The sequence below is a fragment of the Heterocephalus glaber genome, unplaced genomic scaffold (genome assembly GCF_053883595.1).
Source record: "Heterocephalus glaber isolate CG9 unplaced genomic scaffold, H.glaber_assembly_v1.0 deba00000347, whole genome shotgun sequence".
NCBI lineage: Eukaryota > Metazoa > Chordata > Mammalia > Rodentia > Bathyergidae > Heterocephalus > Heterocephalus glaber.
Window position 1 is genome coordinate 58,184,042 of NW_028258143.1, and position 20,210 is coordinate 58,204,251.

The window sequence follows — 20,210 nt, forward strand, 5'->3', positions numbered from 1 at the left end:
AGTCATTTAGCATATCCGGATGCCCAGGCTCAAAACCTTGAAACAATTCTTAATACTGTATTTTCTTCATCACTATGCCTTCTTGTTTTCACTACCAAAGTATCTTAATAAATATTGGATGGTTAAATTAACTAATAAATATATTTATACAAAAAGAAAAAATATATACTTTTTATTGAAGAGGAGTGAAAACATAGAAATTATATTTGGAACAAAATTAAACCCTATTGATATATTTCAGCCAGACAAGCCTTGCTTTAGAGTTCAGGCACCACCGCTTACAGGCTGGATGAACTAAGGCAAATTTCATAGGCTCCCACAGCCTCAGTGTTCCCATTTCCAAAATAGCACCAACAATTCCTATGTTGCTGTATAAATTAAGGTTAACATCTGTAAAGATCACATGCAAATAAACAAAAACCATTACTGTATTAGATGTAGCACTAGCAAAATGAATAGTGTACTACACTTGATGAAAATTCTTTGTTCATCTTCTATAAGGCCAAGAAATAACAAACCTTGGCCAGGGATTTAGCTCAGCGGTGCCAATGCCTGTCTTGCAAGCACAAGGTCCTGAGTTCGATCCCCAGTACAAAAAAAAAAGAAATTAAAAATCTTGGCACTTGTTGGTATTATCTATGGTAAATTTCTGTGATACTTCAGCTCTTGTATTTTTGCTTGTTTGTTTTTTTCTCTACACAGCAGCAATTTTCTACTGGGATGTTTGCTATTTTAATATAATTTAAGCACTAAAACACTCATTATTACAAGTCTTACCTGATTCTGCTCACTGGTTCTGGTGTGGGTATGTAAGTTGGAACTCCAAGTGGTGCAGCAGGCTCCACATACAATTTCCCTGAGCAAATTGCATTTCCTTTAATATTGCTGGCAAATGCAGTATAGATTCCTTCATCTTCAGGAAGAACAACAGGTATACGCAGACTAGCTCTGCCATCTTGTAGAAAGTCCATTTGGTATCTTTCTCCATGTTTGATGCGTTTGCCATCTTTGTACCATGCAATCTGCAAAGAATATCATATATTCTTTGTGAATACAATTTGGATAAAACAGTTACAGTGTAAATTATGAATATCTTTATTATGGCATGATAAATGTTTATATTTTACCTTGGGTAATGGATATCCAGACATCTTGCAATGAAAAGTGACACCCATCCCCTCAAGAATTCTATAATTCTTGATTCTCAAATCAAATCCTGACTCAACAGCCTCAGATTCAGAAATGTCAACTGCCATCTTTTCTTCTCTGTCTTCTTCAAGAAGTTCTTCTAATGTAGTTTTTATTATTCTGTATTCAATTTCTTTAATAAGCCTCTCTTCAAAGGAAGAAATATGGAATTCCTATGCAGCAAAAAAATGGTTTGTTAAAAAAATAAATCCTCACTGTTAGAAATTCTTTAAGGATATCTAGTTTCAGAGTTAGGGGCTGACTGAACTCTCTATCTGGGAGAAGATTCCAGACAACATTTTTGTTTGTTTTGTTTTGGTTTTAAATCTGCATAAGAGTCATCTTTGCCAGAAATGCTTTTGCATCTTGTGTAAAATGGAATTTGTAGAGTATAGGGTTTTTGGGGATGTTTATCATACAGATAAAGGGTCATGCTGTGCTGATATTTATCATTTTCTGAATATATGTAATCTCTATGCCTAAAGTCATATTTTGTTGCATATATGCAATCCTTGTTTCTCAAGTTTCAGGTGCAACACATCATGAAAATTAAGGAAACCTGTCAACAGTGAACTTGAACCCACAAATATGTAGTTGCCTAAACTTGACCCCATCACTTGATATTAAAACATCAAGCAAATAAACAAATAGGATATCATGGTAGGTAAGTGTAATTTATGAAATGGACTAAGTTGTGGTTATGCTTACCTGGTCTTCTACAAAAGTTCTGACCATTACAGTATCTTTGGCCATTTTCTTCCTAATTAAGGCCTGTTCTTTTTCATATTCTTTTTCATAATCAGAATATATGAATCCAGGTGCTATTTCTCCCACTTTAGGTTCTTGAACAAACGCAGTTGTTTGTGTCTGGTAAAGCATTTCTTGCTGGGACCTCACGAGTGACTCGTAATCAGCTAGGAGTTAAAAGCATAAGTTTTGTTGTTCTTAGTAAAAAGCATTTATATCCCTATTCATTCAAGCAAGCCATATGCCAGGAATAGTTAATAACAAAAGGCAGATTTTCCAAATTTCAACTTTCAAATTGCTTGGTAGATTGAATTTTTTTTTCTCTTGGTTTTGTTACTGGGAATTGAACTCAGGATTTTTTGAGGCAGGCAAGGTGCTACTGAGCTAAATCCCTGGCCCTAGGTAGATTGAATTTTGAAACTAAATTTACACTAACAAGTCAAGCTACTATAAATAGAATTTTAATTAACACTAATTTGGGATCTATCCTAGAGGACTTTCTGATTTGTAGTCATTATTATTCATCTATCTTCCCAAGTCTTGTGTATTTTAGCTGTTAAATGGGGGAAATAAAGTAACTTCCTCTGAGGGGTGGTGAGCAGATCAAATGAGATAGACTGAGGACGGTCCACTGTAAATTTGAGCAGTCAGTAGAGTCAACGGCGACCTACGGATACACTGTTATGTGTGTATGTGATTGCTTTTTTAAAACTATAAATATTATAAATCCTAATTTCTTGCTTTTCTTTAAAATGTCAGAAGCTCTAGCAACACTGAGCTTGTTGCACACTTGCCTGGCAACAATGCATTGGAGGCAGGGAGCTAAGCCTCCTTGAAGAGGCAAAGCACATGGCCTCCAGCTTACCATTGTTTGTGCTAATACTTTACTTGCCTGGACTGATGGCAGCTGGATTTAGAATCCTTGCATTGTTTGAGGGAAAGACAGAAACTACCCTTTACACCAGATAGAAATGATTGTTTGAACTTCAGAAGTTTGTCCCTAGTTTGGCCTTTGAGGCCATGTGGGTTCAAACATTTCCTCTGCAGCTGAGGCCGACAGGTGAAGTCTCAGAACAGGGACAGTGTGCTGGACTCTTGTCTAGCACAGTGCTTCACTGCATTTCATCTTTATCATGTGCATATGAACTAATTAAAGATGCACATACCTTCTTCAAGCAAGGAAGCAGACGCAGAAATTTCTCCGTGCTTATTACGAATAACAATAGTGTACTCTCCAGCATCATCAGCAAAAGTCATAGAAATCACCAGTCTGCATTCACCAGTTTGTTTGTTGTAACTTACTTTGTATCTGTATGGAAATAAACAAAAATAGCCTTCATAAATAACCCTCTGTGAGTAAAAGAATTGGACTTTTTTGGTAAGTGGATCTATGGTATAAAATTCAACGATCCCAAACATATGACTAAGTTCTACCATGCCCTCTAATTACAAAATGGATGATAACTGAGAAAATGTGTGGACATGAAAAATGATGGCAAAACAAGTAAACATTTTTATTTTAAAGAATATTTAGATATTTTGTAATATTCTTTAAATAAATAATAACATAAGAAAATAATACCGGATGTAAAATAAGTGGCTTCAATGTTTATGTTAGTAAATGATGAGGTCATTTAACAGGTATTTTCTTTTTTTGGTACCGGGGATTGAACACAGGTCCTTGTGCTTGCACAGCAGAAGGCAAAACCACTGAGCTAATCCCTGGCCTTAAATCCCTGGCCTTTCTCTTTGTTCATTATTTTGTTCATTATTTCAGTTGAGAATCAAATGAATAATCAACACAAAACATTACTTTAAATATTTTAGTATATGTCTCTAGAAAATTATATTTCTTCCTATTAAATTGACACCTCCATTGTTAGATTATCAGGTTGCCCTTTTCTAACTTAATGAAAAATCATAGGACATTCAGAACTAAATTTTATACTCAGTTGCAATAAATTTATTAGCATAGATTTTCATAGCTTTCTTCTTCATTACTTAGCCTCTACTTTTTAGTGACTTATCACATGTTTTTATTGAAAGCTGTCTCAAGTTCTTTCTGGAAGAGAGATAATGTATGTATATAAAATACTCTATTTCACAGCTTTATCAGTGAATAGACTAGAATATAAAGAAATGCATCTTCCATCTACTTTTGTTACATAGCTTTATTTCTAAATAAAACTCGTATAAAGATGTGGAAATATGTCAGAACAGCTCTGAAGGCTCCATAGAAGAGCCTGAATTTTATGATTGGTGGGATAAGAAATTCTACTTCTTTATAGGTCACATACATATATTACACAAATCTCACAGAATCACATCATTCAGCCGTCAGAATACCTGTATCCAGTGGTGAGAGGAACACCGGATTTTTTCCAGTAGACATGGGGCTTCGGGTTGCCGCCAACCTGGCATTCAAACACAACACTCCCGCCTTCCACTAGCTTCTGCACCACTGGTTTTGTAATGAAGAAAGGTGCAGTAGGTTCTCCAGGCCCTGCTTGTTCCTCAGTGATGCTGGTATCCATCATGACCACATCTCTTGACTCGACAAAGCTGGAAAGAGAATTCCCTTCATGTTAGTCAGTTTATGGTTTGCAACTTAGCCAATACTAAGGGCACAAAACATCAAAACTGTACCAAAACAGCAACTAACTGGCAAAAGAATGTCTCACCGTTTCTCTTCTGCAGTGTATTTCTCAGCCACAGTTGTTTCCTTGTCAAACTCTTCTGACACTAGAAGGCAAAAGTTTCTCATTGAAGCGAGCCATTCAGTCTACTTCCCTGCTTAGCACTTTCAGTTAAGTGGACCCCACAGCCTGCCCCCAATTCCAAAAAGCGACACCGTTATCAGGTGTGCAGAATCTGTACTGGGGGAAGAAGTGCTGGCTAAGAGCATATGACAGCATAAGGACAGCCACTGACCCTGTACAGCCAGATAGCAGGATGTGCTAACGGTTCCAGCCTCATTCACAGCACTGCAAGTGAACCGCCCACTGTCCTCCGCGAAGGCTTCGCGGATCATAAGGCGAGCGATTCCACCCTGGAAGGTTATCTGGAAGTCAATGGAACTTTCGATTTGGTAGTCCTCTCTGTACCATGTCACTTTGGGGGACGGGTATCCAGAGATGTGGCACTCCAAGGTGACAGATTCACCTTCTATGACAGTTACATTTTTTAAGCCCTAAAGGGAGAAGAAAAAGGAAATAATGATATGTGTGCATATTCATGAATCATCTTTATATGGTTTAACAAATGTGGGGTTTGAACTTGTATATTTAATTGCTACAAAACGCCTTTTAATCAGGACTCCACAACCATTAGCACATAGTCTCATTTGGAAGTTGGAATATTCCCAATTTGAAATTAATGCAAGGCACTTCCAACTCCCAACAGTGGAATTAGATTAATAATACATAATCAAGAAATTCCGTGCCTACTGTCATTTCCACATATTCAAATCCTAAGGAAGCTGGAAGGCACAGCAGCAAATACCACCCATTTTGCAGGGCTTGGCCATGTATCTGCCTTTGGAACGCACCTGTCCCCTTGTGGGTTCTCCTTCCAGAGAGGAGCTTATCACTTTCTCTATTTTATGAGGCTTGTTTACGTATGCTTTCTCTGATGGCAAGGGAAAGATTTCAAAGAGGACTGGATTGGTCTTTCTGTCTCCACAGCTCCCTCTGACATATATTAGAAGCGCATTAAATCCACTGAATACGTGAAAGATACTCATCACACAGAATTCTCCTTTCCTTTGCCAAATAGAGTATGGTGTGAAAATTACTTGTAAACTTGTAAAATTATTTGTAAACTCACTAATGCCATTTTCCTAGAAGCTGAGAAACTGATCTTTGGATACACACATTAAAGTGATTTAACCCAACATGCACAGGGGCCCAATCAACATCTTTACTCACCGAGACTAAAGTTGGTGGAGTAACAGGAATCTCAACAGGTGCAGGCACTCTTGCTGTTTCTGTTACCTAGAATTTTTAAAAAGGGTGTTACAACAATGCCCATGAAATTAACAGAAATCTCATAACTCTTAGTGCATGGAAAATTACAAAAAAGGTTTCTGAGAAAAAGTCTTCTGACCCATAGCATGCTGGGTAAAAGGAAGTCTGAGCACAGTAAACAGGAAGGCAACACGTGATCAGCCACTCTGCTGTGGGAGTGGAATCGACACAGCATGCCACCCACCACCAACCTTGGCCTCACGTCCGTGCAGGACTTTCAAGCGCTCTTCACGGACTGTAGTGCCAGTGATGCTCACCCCTACTTCCTTTCTCACTTCAATGCCAGCTTGACTCTTGTAAGTGTCTGGCATGTCAGCGAAGGGGAACTGTGGCGAAGGGGTGGGCTCTGGCCTGACTCTGGTCTCACCGGGCTTCACGGTAGGAGCTTTCACCGACTTGGTGATCTTCTGAGCAGACGTGACTGACAGCTCCTTTTGTAATGTGGCAATAGCACTGCCAGCTAGCGATGCCTACGTGGGAAGGGAGTCAGAAGAGAAAGTCACTTAATTGTCACCTGAGTCGTCATTCAGAGGTGCTTCACCACTAAGTGCATTCCTGTACTCCATCTATTTTCTCTATGGTCTGTTTTTTAATGCTGTTATTATCACTCTTACAGTTATTTAAAAAAAGTTAAAGATAAGCCAATTTCTTCCTGTTTGTAAAATAAATATTAAAATATCACTTTTAAAGAGTCACATGAAGAATTCCTTATTTTACAGCTGTTATCATAAAGGACCAACGATCTTCTAAAGCTTGGTCATGAATTTTCATGTAACCAGCCTGATAAATGCTGGATTTAAAAATACTACTGTGGAGGGGTGGGGATTTAGCTCAGTGGTTCCACCGCCTGCCTTGCAAGTGCAAGGACCTGAGTTTGATCCCCAGTACCAAAAAAAAAACCAAAACTGCTACTGTGGGAAATTCAAAATCAAGAACTTTTGAAATAATTTAAAGATTTCCTGTTATTCTGTTGCTGTCTACAGTTATTTGGTTTCGATAGTAATTTGAGAACATCTCAAGTATAGGTAATAAATCCATCTTATGCATAATTCTTTGAAGACATGGAAGGTTTGGATTTCTAAGATAAGTTCTTAGAAAAAAAAGCAAGAGTAATTAATTTTTAAGTTATTATGTTCTGTCAACTTGTGAAAGTTTTACATGAATTTTACATGTATTTTTACTTTCCCTTCATGACAGAGTTAATAAGGAATGGAATAGGACACACATCCAGGGCTGTTTGATTCCACAATCCAACTCAACTGCCACACAAGCTCACCTCTTGATTTTGTGTATTGAGTAGAAGAATATGTGATTTCTCAATGTCTGCCTTGATTATTAAAATATGTTCTGTTAATTTACTCTGAAATGTCTCACAGCATAAGGGAAACTTTACCATGTAAGACACTACCATTTCCAAAATCATCAGAACAGTAGTAGTCAAAATAATTGAGTTTGAGCTATCCCTGAAATGTGAAACAGACAAGTCTGTGGATTTTGACCTCACAGGTGGAAAATTATCACCAGCTACTCTAGGATCCCCCTGGTGGACAAAATTCAGAAAACCAAACCTAAGAGGCACCTTGAGTCCCTGTGAAGACAACTGTCATTAGAAAGAGGTATGGACAGTGCCCTCACACCAAGGAACTTTACATTTTATGTCGACACTTATTCTCATTGAGCTAATCATTTCTTTGTCATGCTCGGTCACTTCTTACCTCATATCCATGTTCTGTCTTTGGAACAGTAATTTTCGAAACGGTAAAGTGAGGACTGGCCGTGCGGGGGCGTTTATCCACATGGACTAATCTTTCTGTTGTTAGATCTGTAGTTTTCTTGATCTGCATTAAAATGAAACTCAGTGACAGCACATTCCCAGAGGACCACAGTGGCTGAGGTTGCATTTCCACGAACAGGGGGAAGAGCCTGCAGGTCCACACTCACCTGTGATGATATGTGCATTCCCATTTGATCAGTAGTTTTGACGTAAGTCTCAGAAGGAGCCTGAATCACCACAGGCTTGACTGCTTTAGGGACAACTTGGGGTTCCGAGGCTGGACGCTGGGGATGCTCAGGCACCTTTGTGGTGGAAACGTGTTCCTTATATCCATACTCCAAAGTGGTCTGCTGAGCATAGGATTCTTCCAGGTGCCCGGGTTCTCGGGGCTCTCTTACACGGGCCTGGTCTACTGCGGCAACCACTGTTGCTACAGCTTCAGCTTTTTTCCCAGCGCCCACCTGGAGACAAGATTTCCAGAATTAATATACAGTATTATTAATAGACAGTAATTAATATACAGTCAGGCTGGGACGCCTCTTCCCAGGGATATCCTCCTGGGACATCTCCTAGACATTCAGACAGACAAATGTCTAAAAGGATGATTAGTGGATGGCATCCATGTTATATAACAATGTTAATGTGTCAGAAAGGTAATTCAGAAACGTGCCTAGGAATTTAACATTTCATTATCATATTGAACAGACATCTACTTAAGATATATTCTATATATCTGCTTCATTATAGACATTAGATCACAAATGTACAACATGGAACAACACAATATGTACATAAAATCCTAAGATTTGGAAGTTTCCTAGTAGCTTATATAGGTGGTCGGTTAATAGAGATATCTGAACTTTGGAGCTGGTTGTCTTCACTGATTATTCTTATTATCTTGTCCATCATTTAGTCTGGTGTTGATGCAGTCACAGCCATGATAAAAGTATACTCAAATACTGTCATCACCCCATTGAGAAAAATCAATCACTACAGAGTTATATGGTTGCATGCAAATTTGAGATAAGACAAAGATTCATAAACATGGTGTAACCATGTGAATTTACTTATGATTCACTAGGGATAAGATTTACTTAACCTATTAGAAAATCTCTCTCCTCAAACACAAGAATGAAAATATTGTGATTAGAATGAAAGTGTTATCATGTCTGCATTCAAGAGAACAACCTTCACATTGAAGTTCAATTTATTTTCATTTTTTTTCTGGGAACTAAAGCAAAGAAGGAAACAGATATGTTGTTTTCTCATTTCTATGAATCTGATTAACATAAATGGGAACACAATCGGCAAAGGAGTTTCTTTCAAAGAAAGCAAACCAGTTAATGTAGATTGGATATTATCCTATCCAACATTTGGAAGTAGTGCAAAAAAACATGTAGACATATCCATCCAGTGCACTTTAAAAGTGTGGCTGTAATATTTTATTAATATCCAGTTTCCTTTGCTGCTACTGCAAATAGAATCTAATATGCTTCTGAAATATGTTTCAAGTATGCTACCTAAATATCTTTAAAAATTATTATCTGAACCATTGAAGATATAAACGAAGCCTTTTAAAAGATGGAATTGGGCTGTTAGTGATCATGGACTTCACCCAATACTGTATTTCCTTCTAGGAAGCCATAAGTAATCTAATCTGCCTGGAAGGATTGCAAATACCATCTTCATTTCATACTGCATTTCAGAAGAATCTATAAAATATACACAAGGGTTAGGTAAGTTAAATTTGTTCATTTGTTTGTGTCTTTGTTTTAAACCATATAAGCAACTTGTTGACTCTAGTTTTATAGATATTTTTAAAATTCCATCTTCAACAGACAAATATAGTTAATATTTAAATTTATTTTAAAAAGTTGTTATAGTAAAAGGCACATTGTCAATAGTGATGGGATAAGTGTGTTCAAAGGAAGGGAGAGTATTCTGAGTACTCTAAGGGGATTAATAGAAATGTGTTTTGTACTGTAACAAATTATTTTAATTTAAACATTCACTATATATTTGATCATACCTCATAAATATGTGTACGTATTACTTTGCTTGTTAGAGGGATTGCAATTGTGCTATGCTTCATTTGCACTTTTCATCTAATCTATGATAAATGATAATCAGGTTGTTTTGGTTTTATTTATTTTAACAACAAGAAAATTCATATTCTAAAAAATTGTCATTTGACCAAAATCTTGACAACTGAAATTATAAATCTTGTTATAAACTCATGTTTAAAAAATCTTAATTATAGTAGGAAACATTCATATATTTTTTCTTGAAATAATGTATAGGAAACCCATATGGATTTGATTGGTGGACAACTGTAATTGAGTACTCTGGTAGCTGCTTTTATTTTATTTATTTATTTTTTTGCTTTTATTTCTTAATAGACTCAAACAGCCTTTGTATTTTTGAAACTTAGATAAACAGGGAGACAAATTAGATTACGAGAACCCAATTCACACCAGTTAAATGTTGAGAATTAATTTAGGAGACACAAAAAAAGTGTTATTTAATCTTGCCTTTCACAACCAGAAATGCTAACTGTTCTACTGGAGGATTTGGACTGAATCTAATCATCTCTAATGTTCTGTTGATGAGTAGAGCAATTAAACAGAACACCAGGAGCACGCTGACTCATAATGGATGGAGAGTTATGAGAGCCGATGATGAAACGGGATGAAACAATACTTTTCACCTCTGCAGCATGAGTTTTCATCTCCTTTTGAAAAAGATGTATCGGTTCTTGCTTAACAGCAAATCCTTCTGTAGTCCTTGGCAGTGTGACTGGTTCAGCTGCCTCTGCAGTGTTAACTTATTAACTTAGATATGGACATTTTCTCAGCTTCCATCCTTAGCTAATATTTAACAACAAAAATAAGGTAGTGAATTTCTGTGCTTTAAGACCGAAACAAAAACTAGTCACTAGATGTATATTGCATAATAAAATTTCTGTCATCTATGAGGTTTCTGAAAGGCTGATATGCCATTTAATATCAGACTTGGATAAAAGTTTCAAGTTTATCTTAAGTTGTGTGTTAGAAAAAAAAATAAATCAAAGATACTGAGATAGAAAAGACATTGAGGGAAATAAATACAGGAAGCAGGCCAGGATGTTAATGAAAGCAACAAACTTTAGTTGCCTACTTCTATGAGCAATACCAGTAAACCTAAGTAAGTAGCTTAGCTCGAGCAAATTATAGTTACATGAGGTAGCTTAATTCACGGAAATTTCACAGCTACAAATAGATGCCTTTTATGGCTTATGTGTAATTGTTACGGTTGTATATTTCCTTCTCTAGATCTCAATATTGCATGTTGCTTTGTGTTAGCTACAGCAGGCACTATAATTTTCTCAGTTTCCTTTCTCATATGATATTTACTGGGGGAAAATAGATAAAGTTTCACATGAAGAAAATGATGGGTAATTTACTGAAATAAATTGGTACATTATAATGTAATAGATTGAATTTATGACTTCTTAAAACACACATCTTGACAGTAAGTAAGATTCATCACTCACTTATACAATTATTTTTAGTGTTCCTGAAGGCCTTTAAAACTAGCCTGCATGCAATCTCAATCATGAACTTCTGGAGGATTTCTAGATGTTATTAACAAAAAGTTTAAAATAATAATAAAAGATAAGTGGGGAAAGGGATATGTAGTATATTAACAAATACTTTGATTTTTTAGTTTCAAATTGTTTAGTTATCTAAAACATAAATTTGGCTCATCATGTCTCATACATTAAAAAACCGAGATTTGGTATTAATGTATTATAATAGGAGTTTCACATGAATATCGGTATTAATATATGGTAGTAGAGGATTTCACACTTGCAATACCAATAATCACCTTTCCATGAATAACTTGGCTTTGTTCTTCTCTGGTAGCCATTGTTTCTCTAGTTCTGAGAATTGTTTCTTGTTCTTTGACTTTAGCAGTAGCAACTGCTATTGTAGACAAGGCAATTTTCTCGGCTTCCTTTCTCATCTGATTATTACAGTAAAATCAAAGTTTAAGTTCTACGGAGCTTCAGACACACACAATAGCACCCTTCCCCTCTTCATGGTCATGCGAGAGGAAGTTATTCAGGGTTAAATACACAGGAGAAATTAATTTTCACTTGCCAATGTTTGCATATAATGATTGAGAGTCGCAAAATTTAGAAATGTTAGCTATTAAAAAATCTCTAGATGCTTCCTTATATTGCTTTTAAAAAGCTAAAAATCCCAATCTTCTTGAAAAAATGGTGAATAAAATGAATTGTAAATATTATAGATGGGTGAAAAACAAATGTGTAATCAGTCACATATTATCTTCTATTTTTAGTTACAAATTTAAAAGGAAAAATACTGACTAATAATTCAGAGTAGTTAATGGTTTATTAGAAATTAGTTTAAAATGAAATTTTCACATTTTGAGTATTTATATTCACCTTTTCCTGAGTTATTTGGACTTGCTCTTTCTTGGTAGTGATGCCTTCTCTACTTCTTGATATCAAATCTTGTTCTTTGATTTTGGGCGTGGCAACTATGACTTTAGGTACCACTGTTTTCCTAGTTTCCTTCATTATCTGGTCATATGGTTAAAAAAGTGAAAAACAGTCATTAAAATTCATGAACCTCTAAAAAAAAGACAACCGAGAAAGGAGACAAAATTTTGTCTTATTCAAGGACATTTTAATTACACATAAATATATCCTTTGTACTGTTTTGATCATCCATACTGATTCACTGATAAAGTATCAAAATAATAAGACCAATTTAAAAGAAAAAGTGTGATTAGCAATAAAAGACTCATAAGTGCGATTTCTTTTTCACATTATTCTTACTATAATCTATGGGAAAATCCAGTAGAGCCATAAATAGTCCATAATTCTGCTTATTATCACTTGACTTGTCTACTGGAGTCTACTTCAACAGGAAGATACTAAAGTGGATTATAATATCATATTAGTGACAATGCAAATAAAGCCTGAAAGTTAGGAATAAGAGGTGACAGTGAAAGCCAGATGGGTGACACAGGCTCGAGATTTTGGACTAAGTTTCAGAGTGATGAGGAGAGAAGGAGGTGAAGAAGTGGTGATTAGGACTCATGATGAAAATGTAGGTGGCTTGCAAGTGAAATGAGGCTAGAGTGATGTCACATCAGCAGGAAGTCATCACCTGTCCATGAGTGAGAGTGAGGTGCATTTGATCCTGAACTGCAAATTCTTCTTGAGTTCCCAGGACTGCTTCCACCTTTGTGGACTTTGCAGTGGCAACTACCACCACGGATGCAGCAGTTTTCTCAGTTTCCTGTCTCACCCGATTTTTAAAGTAAAATTGAGATTTGAGTTTCAGAAGGCATACCCAAAAAAATGGAAGATGGCTTTGCCACATCCAGGAAAATTCAGAAGGCTTAGTGATGAGGAAGAAAAATATAATATTCCCATTTTAGGGTCTTATGCTTGTGCTTGTCACAGACTTTTATTTTCTTTTCTGCCTACCTGCCCCTCAGGAAATCATCCTAGAACTAAAAAGGTTCCATCTCTGTGACAGGTTGACATGTTAGTGAATCCACTGAGGGGCCACCAACAAATGGCTGGAAAACTTCTGGCTGGCTGATCTTGCTGTGCACTAGCTTGGAAATGGCAATAGTGATTTCTATGCCCTTGATTATGGGTAGTGAGCACCTTCCTTTGTTCAAAGTCTTTCATTCGGGCCTAGGAAATTTCCCAGGTAAATTGAGCCAGCTGCCTCACATTAACTTTTAAATTCTTTTATTGGTACGTTGTAGGTATACAACACAATTATATTTCTCATTGGGAACTTGTACCTTTGCATGATGCATCTTGGTTCTTATTTTTTCCTAATTCCTAGCCCTGCCTTCACCCCCTCCACCCTTCCCTATTTACAAAGACTTTATTTCCATTTTTTCCATTTCTCAGCATTTTTCCTTTCCCTTCTTTCCTTTCCCCTGCCCCTCCCACTACCCCTACCCCTTTGGACCTTTTCTTCCTATTTTGCATTATCGATTATTCATTCTAATCATTGGTACATTTTAGGTATACAATATAATGACATTCATCATTGGAAATTTGTACCTTTACATAGTCTCTCTTGGTTCTTATTTTTCACTCTTGCCCAGCCCTCCCTTCACCCACTCCATTCCTCCCTATTTACAAAGATTTTGTTCCTATTTTTCCATTTTCTCATGTTAATTCCATACCTTTCTTTCCTTTCCCCTAGCCCTCCCACTTCCTTCCCCTTTGCCCCTTTTCTTCCTATTTCACATTACTTATTATACATTTTAGTCCTTATTTACACTTTCAGTTTCTCACACCAGAGAAATTATTTGGTATATATACCTGTGTGTCCTATTTATTTCACTTAAGAGTATCGCCTCAATGTGCATCCTCTTAGCTATAAATGTCTCTAATTTCTCATTTTTTATGGCTGAGTAGTACTCCATTTTATAAAAAAAAACCACATTTTCTTTATCCAGTCTCCAGTTGATGGGCATTTGGGCTGTTTCCAAGTTTTAGCTATTACAAACTGTGGTGCTATGAACATGGGTGCACATATATCACTGTGGTATGATTCTTTGAATTCTTTGGGGAAGATCCCCAGCAGTGGAATAGCGGGGTCAAATGGGACTTCCAATCCTAGTTCTTTGAGGTATCTCCATACTGATTTCCACAGTGCTTGCACCAGTCTACACTCGCACCAGCAGTGGAGCAGGGTTCCTCTTTCCCCACAGCCCCGCCAGCATTTGTTATTGGTTGATTTCATGACAGCAGCCATTCTTTCTGGAGTGAGGTGGAATCTCAGCATTGTTTTCATTTGCATCTCTCGAATGACCAGTGATGTTGAACATTTTTTCATGTATTTATTTGCTATTTCTACTTCCTTGTCTGAGAAATGTCTGTTCATTTCAGATCTCCTTTTTCAGATTGGGTCTTTAAATTTGGGAGGTCTGATCTTTTTAAGTTCTTTATAGATTCGAGATAGTAGACCTTTGTCTAAGGAAAAGCAGGTGAAGATATTTTCCCACATTTTGGGTTGTTTGTTCACACTGCTGGTGGCTTCTCTTGCTGTGCAGAAGCTTTTTAATAAGAAGAGATCCCACTTGTTGATTGTGCTAGTTCATGGGCAACTGAGGTTTTGTTCATAAAATCTTTTCCTACACCGATGTCTACAAGAGTTCTACTTAACCTCTGTTCCAACTGGTTCAGCGTTTCTATTTTAATATTTAGATCTTTAATCCATTTCGATTTTAGTTTAGTGCATGGCTAGAGATATAGGTCTAGTTTTAATCTTTGGCAAGTTGAAACCCAATTTTTCCAGCACTATTTATTAAAGAAGCTATCTTTCCTCCAGTGAGGGTGTTTGGCTCCTTTATTGAAGATAAGATGGCTGAGTGTGTCTGGCGTTGTTTCTGCATCTTCTAATCTGTTCCACTGGTCCTCAGGTCTGTTTCTTTGCCAGTACCATGCTGTTTTTATCACAGTAGCTTTGTAGTAGAGTTGCAGGTTGGGAGTTGTGATACCCCCTGCCATGTCTCTGTTACCTAGAATTGCTTTTGCTATTCTGGGTCTCTTCTTGTTCCAAGTGAATTTTTGGATTGTTTTCTCAAGGTCTATGAAGTATGCTGCTGGGATCTCAATTGGAATTGCATTAAATCTATATAGTAGTTTTGGAAGTATGGCCGTTTTCACTATATTAATCCTTCCTACCCAGGAACAGGGGATGTCTTTCCATTTTCTGATATCATCTTCAATCTCTCTTTTCAGAGTGCTATAGTTTTCAGTGAAGAGGTCTTCAATTTCTTTCGTTAGGTTGATTCCTAGGTATTTCAGGTTTTTTGGATGCTATTGTGAAAGGAATTATTTGCCCTATTTCTCTCTCAGTGAGTCTGTTATTCGTGTAAAGGAAAGCTAAAGTTTTGTGTGTGGACCTTGTAACCAGCTACTTGACTGAATTTGGTTATTAAGTCTAGAAGACTTTTGGTGGAGTTCTTGGGGTCTTCTATATAGAGTATCATGTCATCTGCAAATAATGACAATTTGACTTCTTCATTTCCTATCTTTATTCCTTTTATTTCTTTCTCTTGTCTAATTGCCATGGCTAATGTTTCCAAAACTATATTGAACAAGAGTGGTGATAGTGGACATCTTTGTCTTGTTCCTGATTTTAGTGTGAAGGATTTCAGTTTTTGACCATTTAGTATGATATTGGCTGTTGGTTTTTCATAGATGGCTTTTATCAGTTTGAGGTAGAGACCATCTATTCCAATTTTTTGTAGGGTTTTTATCATAAATGCTTGTCGGATTTGTCAAATGCTTTTTCTGCATCTATGGAGATAATCATACGATTTTTGTCCTTGGCTCTATTGATATAGTGTATTACATTGATTGATTTTCATATATTGAACCATCCCTGCATCCCTGGGATGAATCCCTCTTGATCAGGGTGTATGATCTTCTTGATGATCTTCTGCATTCTGTTTGCCAGTATCTTATTAAGGATTTTTGCATCTATGTTCATTAGTGAGATTGGCCTATGGTTCTCCTTTTTGGTTGGGTCTTTCTCTGCTTTGGGGATCAAGGTGATGCTTGCTTCCAGGAATGAATTTGGGAGTATTGCTTCCCTTTCAATTTCATTGAAGAGTTTAAACAGTAGTGGCAGCAGTTCCTCTCTAAATGTCTTGTAGAATTCAGCAGTGAAGCCATCAAGGCCCGGGCTTTTCTTAGTTGATAAGTTTTTAATTCCATTTTCAATTTCATTGGTTGATATTGGGTTGTTCAGAATTTTTAGGTCTTCTTCTTTCAACTTTGGTAATTCATATGTATCTAGGAATCTTTCCATTTCTCCTGTGTTGTCCATCTTATTGGTGTATAGGTTCTGGAAGTAGGTATTGATGATCCTCTGGATTTCTGCTGGGTCTGTTGTCATTTCACCCTTTTCATTCCTAATTGCATGGATTTGGGCCTTTTCTTTCCTTTTTCTGATAAGGTTGGCTAAGGGTTTGTCAATTTTGTTGATTCTTTCAAAGAACCAACTCTTGGCTTCATTCATTTTTTGTATCATTCTCTTAGTCTCCATTGCATTGATTTCTCCTCTGATCTTTATAATTTCCTCACTTGTATGAGCTTTAGGGTTGTCCTTTTCTTCTTTTTCTAGAAGCTTGAGGTTCAGCATCAGGTTGTTTAATTGGGCTCATTCTGTTTTCCTAATATGCATATTCATTGCTGTGAAATTGCCTCCTAAGACTGCTTTCACTGTGTCCCATAGATTCTGATATGTTGTATTGTCATTGTCATTTAATTGAAGGAGCTGTCTGATTTCTTTAATTTCTTCTATGATCCATTGCTTATTCAGAAGTGTGTTGTTCAATTTCCACGTGTTTGTGAAATTTTTCAAGTTTCTTTTGCTATGGATCTCCAATTTCATCGCACTATGGTCTGATAATATCCAGGGGATAACTTCAATTCCTTTGCACTTACTTAAGCATGTTCTGTGTGTGAGTATGTGGTCTATTTTGGAGAATGGCCCATGTGCAGCTGAGAAGAATGTGTATTCTGATTTTGTGGGGTGGAGGACTCTGTAAACATCTGTTACGTTCATTTGTTCAAGAGTTTGATTGAGTTCTAGTATTTCATTACTTATTTTTAGTCTAGTTGATCTATCTATTTGTGACAGTGGGGTGTTGAGGTCCCCCACTACAATTGTATTAGTCCATATATGGCTTTTCATGTCCGTTAGTATTTGTTTTATATAGTTGGGTGCACTAGTGTTTGGTGCATAGATATTTATGATTGTCATCTCTTCCTCTTGGATTCTTCCCTTTACATCCCTTTAAGGATGTAGTGTCCATCTTCATCTCTCTTAATCAGTGTTGGTTTGAAATCTACTTGATCTGCAAAGAGGATAGCTACTCCTGCTTTTTTTCGGGTTCCCGTCACATGGAGTATTGTTTCCTACTCTTTACCTTTCAGTCTATGAGTTTCCTTTTGAATTAAGTGTGTTTCTTGTATGCAGCATATTGTTGGATTTTGCTTCTTGACCCATTCTGCCAGTCTGTTTCTTTTGATTGGTGAATTGAGACCATTAACGTTGATGGTTATAACTGAAACATATTGGCTTATCATTGCCATGACTTTTTCTTTTTGTTGAGTTCTCTCCATTTACATTTAATTTATTATCATGCCAGATGGGTTCATTCTGCTTTGCTTCCTGGGGTTGTGATCCTCAATGTCTGTTCCTAGGATTTTGTGTAAAATTCTTTAGAGTGCTGGTTTGGTATTCATGAATTTCCTAAGGTGCTCTTCATCATGAAAGTATCTTATTTCAAGGACTAAAATGTATAGTGGGTAATGTGAAATAGGAAGAAAAGGCGCAAAGGGGAAGGAAGTGGGAGGGCTGGGGAAAGGATAGAAGGGAATGGGATTAATATGAGAAAATGGAAAAATAGGAACAAAATCTTTGTAAATAGGGAGGAATGGAGGGGGTGAAGGGAGGGCTGAGCAAGGGTGAAAAATAAGAACCAAGAGAGACTATGTAAAGGTACAAATTTCCAATGATGAATGTGATTATATTGTATACCTAAAATGTACCAATTATTAGAATGAATAATCGATAATGCAAAATAGGAAGAAAAGGTGCAAAGGGGTAGGGGTAGTGGGAAGGGCAGGGGAAAGGAAAGAAGGGAAAGGAAAAATGCTGAGAAATGGAAAAAATGGAAATAAAGTCTTTGTAAATAGGGAAGGGTGGAGGGTGTGAGGGAGGGCTAGGAATGGGGAAAAAATAAGAACCAAGATGCATCATGCAAAGGTACAATTCCCAATGAGAAATGTAATTGTGTTGTATATCTACAATGTACCAATAAAAGAATTTAATTTTAAAAAAGTATCTTATTTCTCCATCAATTTTGAAAGATAGTTTTGCAGGGTACATCAGTCTGGGTTGGAGGCTGTTTTCTTTTAGGGCTTGGAATATGTCACTCCAAGCGCTTCTTGCCTTAATGGTTTGTGTTGAGAAGTCTCCTGTGATTCTGATGGGCTTTCCTTTGTATGTGATTTGTTTCTTTTCTCTAACTGCTTGTAGAATTTTGTTCTTCTGTTGAGTTTCTGGAATCTTAACAATTATATGCCTATGTGTAGATTTTTTTTAATCAAGGCTATTTGGAATCCTATATGCCTCACTTATCTGTATGTCAAGTTCTTTTCCCCTGCTTGGGAAGTTTTCTGCCATTACTTCTGCAAAGAGTTTTTTTATGTCATCTGCAGTCTCTCCTGTTTCTTCTTTGACTCCAATCAGTCTTATGTTATTCTTCTTTGCATCGTCTAACAGCTTCTGGATTGATTTCTCATGTTGCCTTATAATTTTGAAACAATTTTTCTTTTCCTGGTCATTAATTGCAATCTTATCTTCTATATATGAAATTCTGTCCTCACATTGGCTCATTCTGCTGTGTAGACTTTCAGTGGAGTTTTTCATGTCCTGGAAATCTGTTTGCATCTGTTTTATGGATTCCATTTGTTTCCTGTGTTGGGATTCCATCATGTTCCTCAGATCCTCTCTAGATTTATTAATCATGTCTTGCACTAGGAGCACAATTTCTCCTGTTATCTGAGAAATTATTTCTGATTTCCTTTTTTCCAGATCCCCTTTTGTTGCCAGTTCAGTGGGTCCAGGTGGTTGAGTATCAGAGTGTTCCATCTCATTTCCCTTTGGGGTTGCTGTAGGTGATCTGGAAGTCTGGTTTTGAGAATTATGTGTTTTCTCATTTCGACTGGGTGGGCAGGGGGGGTGCTGTTGATGTCCGCATGGCCTACCTCCTCTGAGCTCGGAGAGGTGGGCCAAGGGCTGGCAGCATCGGTAAGGATGGTGGCCCAAGAGCCACTTCCTCTGGACCGGGAGCAGTGGGACAGTGGCTCAGAAGCCCCTACCTCTGGGCAGGAATTCTATAAGTGCTGAGAACTTGATTAGCTCCAGTACAGTTGTCTGGTGGTCCAGCATCCTCTGCATCTTTGTAGTGTGGAACCAGGTGGCTATACAGAGAAGAGGCCAAAGGAGCGGGGCGCGGGTCCAGTGGATTGCTGCTGGGGCATGGGGTGATTCGGTGTTTTCAGCGTGACTGGCGACCTAGGGACCATGTCCGCAGACCTGCCTGTCTCCAGCGGGCTGATTCGGTATTTTCAGTGTGACTGGCAACCTCAGGACCACGTCCGCAGACCTGTCCCATTAACTTTTAAAGAAGGCAGTGTTCTCTGCTGGACTGTTTTGTTTTGTTTTGTTTTGTTTTTTAAAGGAGCTCTGGGATCAGCCAAGAGCTTGAGGTCAAGAGAGGTGAGCACAAGTACCCACCAAAAAACTCAAGAAAGGCTTTGGAATAGATGCCTTTCTACTGATACTTTTAAGGCTTCACTTCACACATGGGAGAGAAGCAGGTTTTCATGTTGTGGAATTGTCCTTACA

General features: G+C 37.3%; 1 protein-coding gene across 19 annotated transcripts in view; it reads right to left on the minus strand.

Moving 5' to 3' along the window:
- The window catches only part of Ttn (titin), a 274,910-nt gene that overhangs the window by 239,665 nt on the left and 15,035 nt on the right, over positions 1-20,210 (minus strand). For all 19 annotated transcript variants that reach the window (XM_087196546.1, XM_087196551.1, XM_087196550.1 and 16 more), the window contains exons 11-23: positions 12,185-12,322; positions 11,602-11,739; positions 7,902-8,195; positions 7,676-7,798; positions 6,152-6,430; positions 5,862-5,927; positions 4,867-5,125; positions 4,617-4,677; positions 4,282-4,497; positions 3,102-3,244; positions 1,897-2,102; positions 1,128-1,361; positions 778-1,022 (exon numbers count right to left, since the gene is read on the minus strand). In XM_087196546.1, the coding sequence (XP_087052672.1) occupies positions 778-1,022; positions 1,128-1,361; positions 1,897-2,102; positions 3,102-3,244; positions 4,282-4,497; positions 4,617-4,677; positions 4,867-5,125; positions 5,862-5,927; positions 6,152-6,430; positions 7,676-7,798; positions 7,902-8,195; positions 11,602-11,739; positions 12,185-12,322 (2,402 nt within the window). The remainder of the gene's footprint in view (positions 1-777; positions 1,023-1,127; positions 1,362-1,896; positions 2,103-3,101; positions 3,245-4,281; positions 4,498-4,616; positions 4,678-4,866; positions 5,126-5,861; positions 5,928-6,151; positions 6,431-7,675; positions 7,799-7,901; positions 8,196-11,601; positions 11,740-12,184; positions 12,323-20,210) is intronic.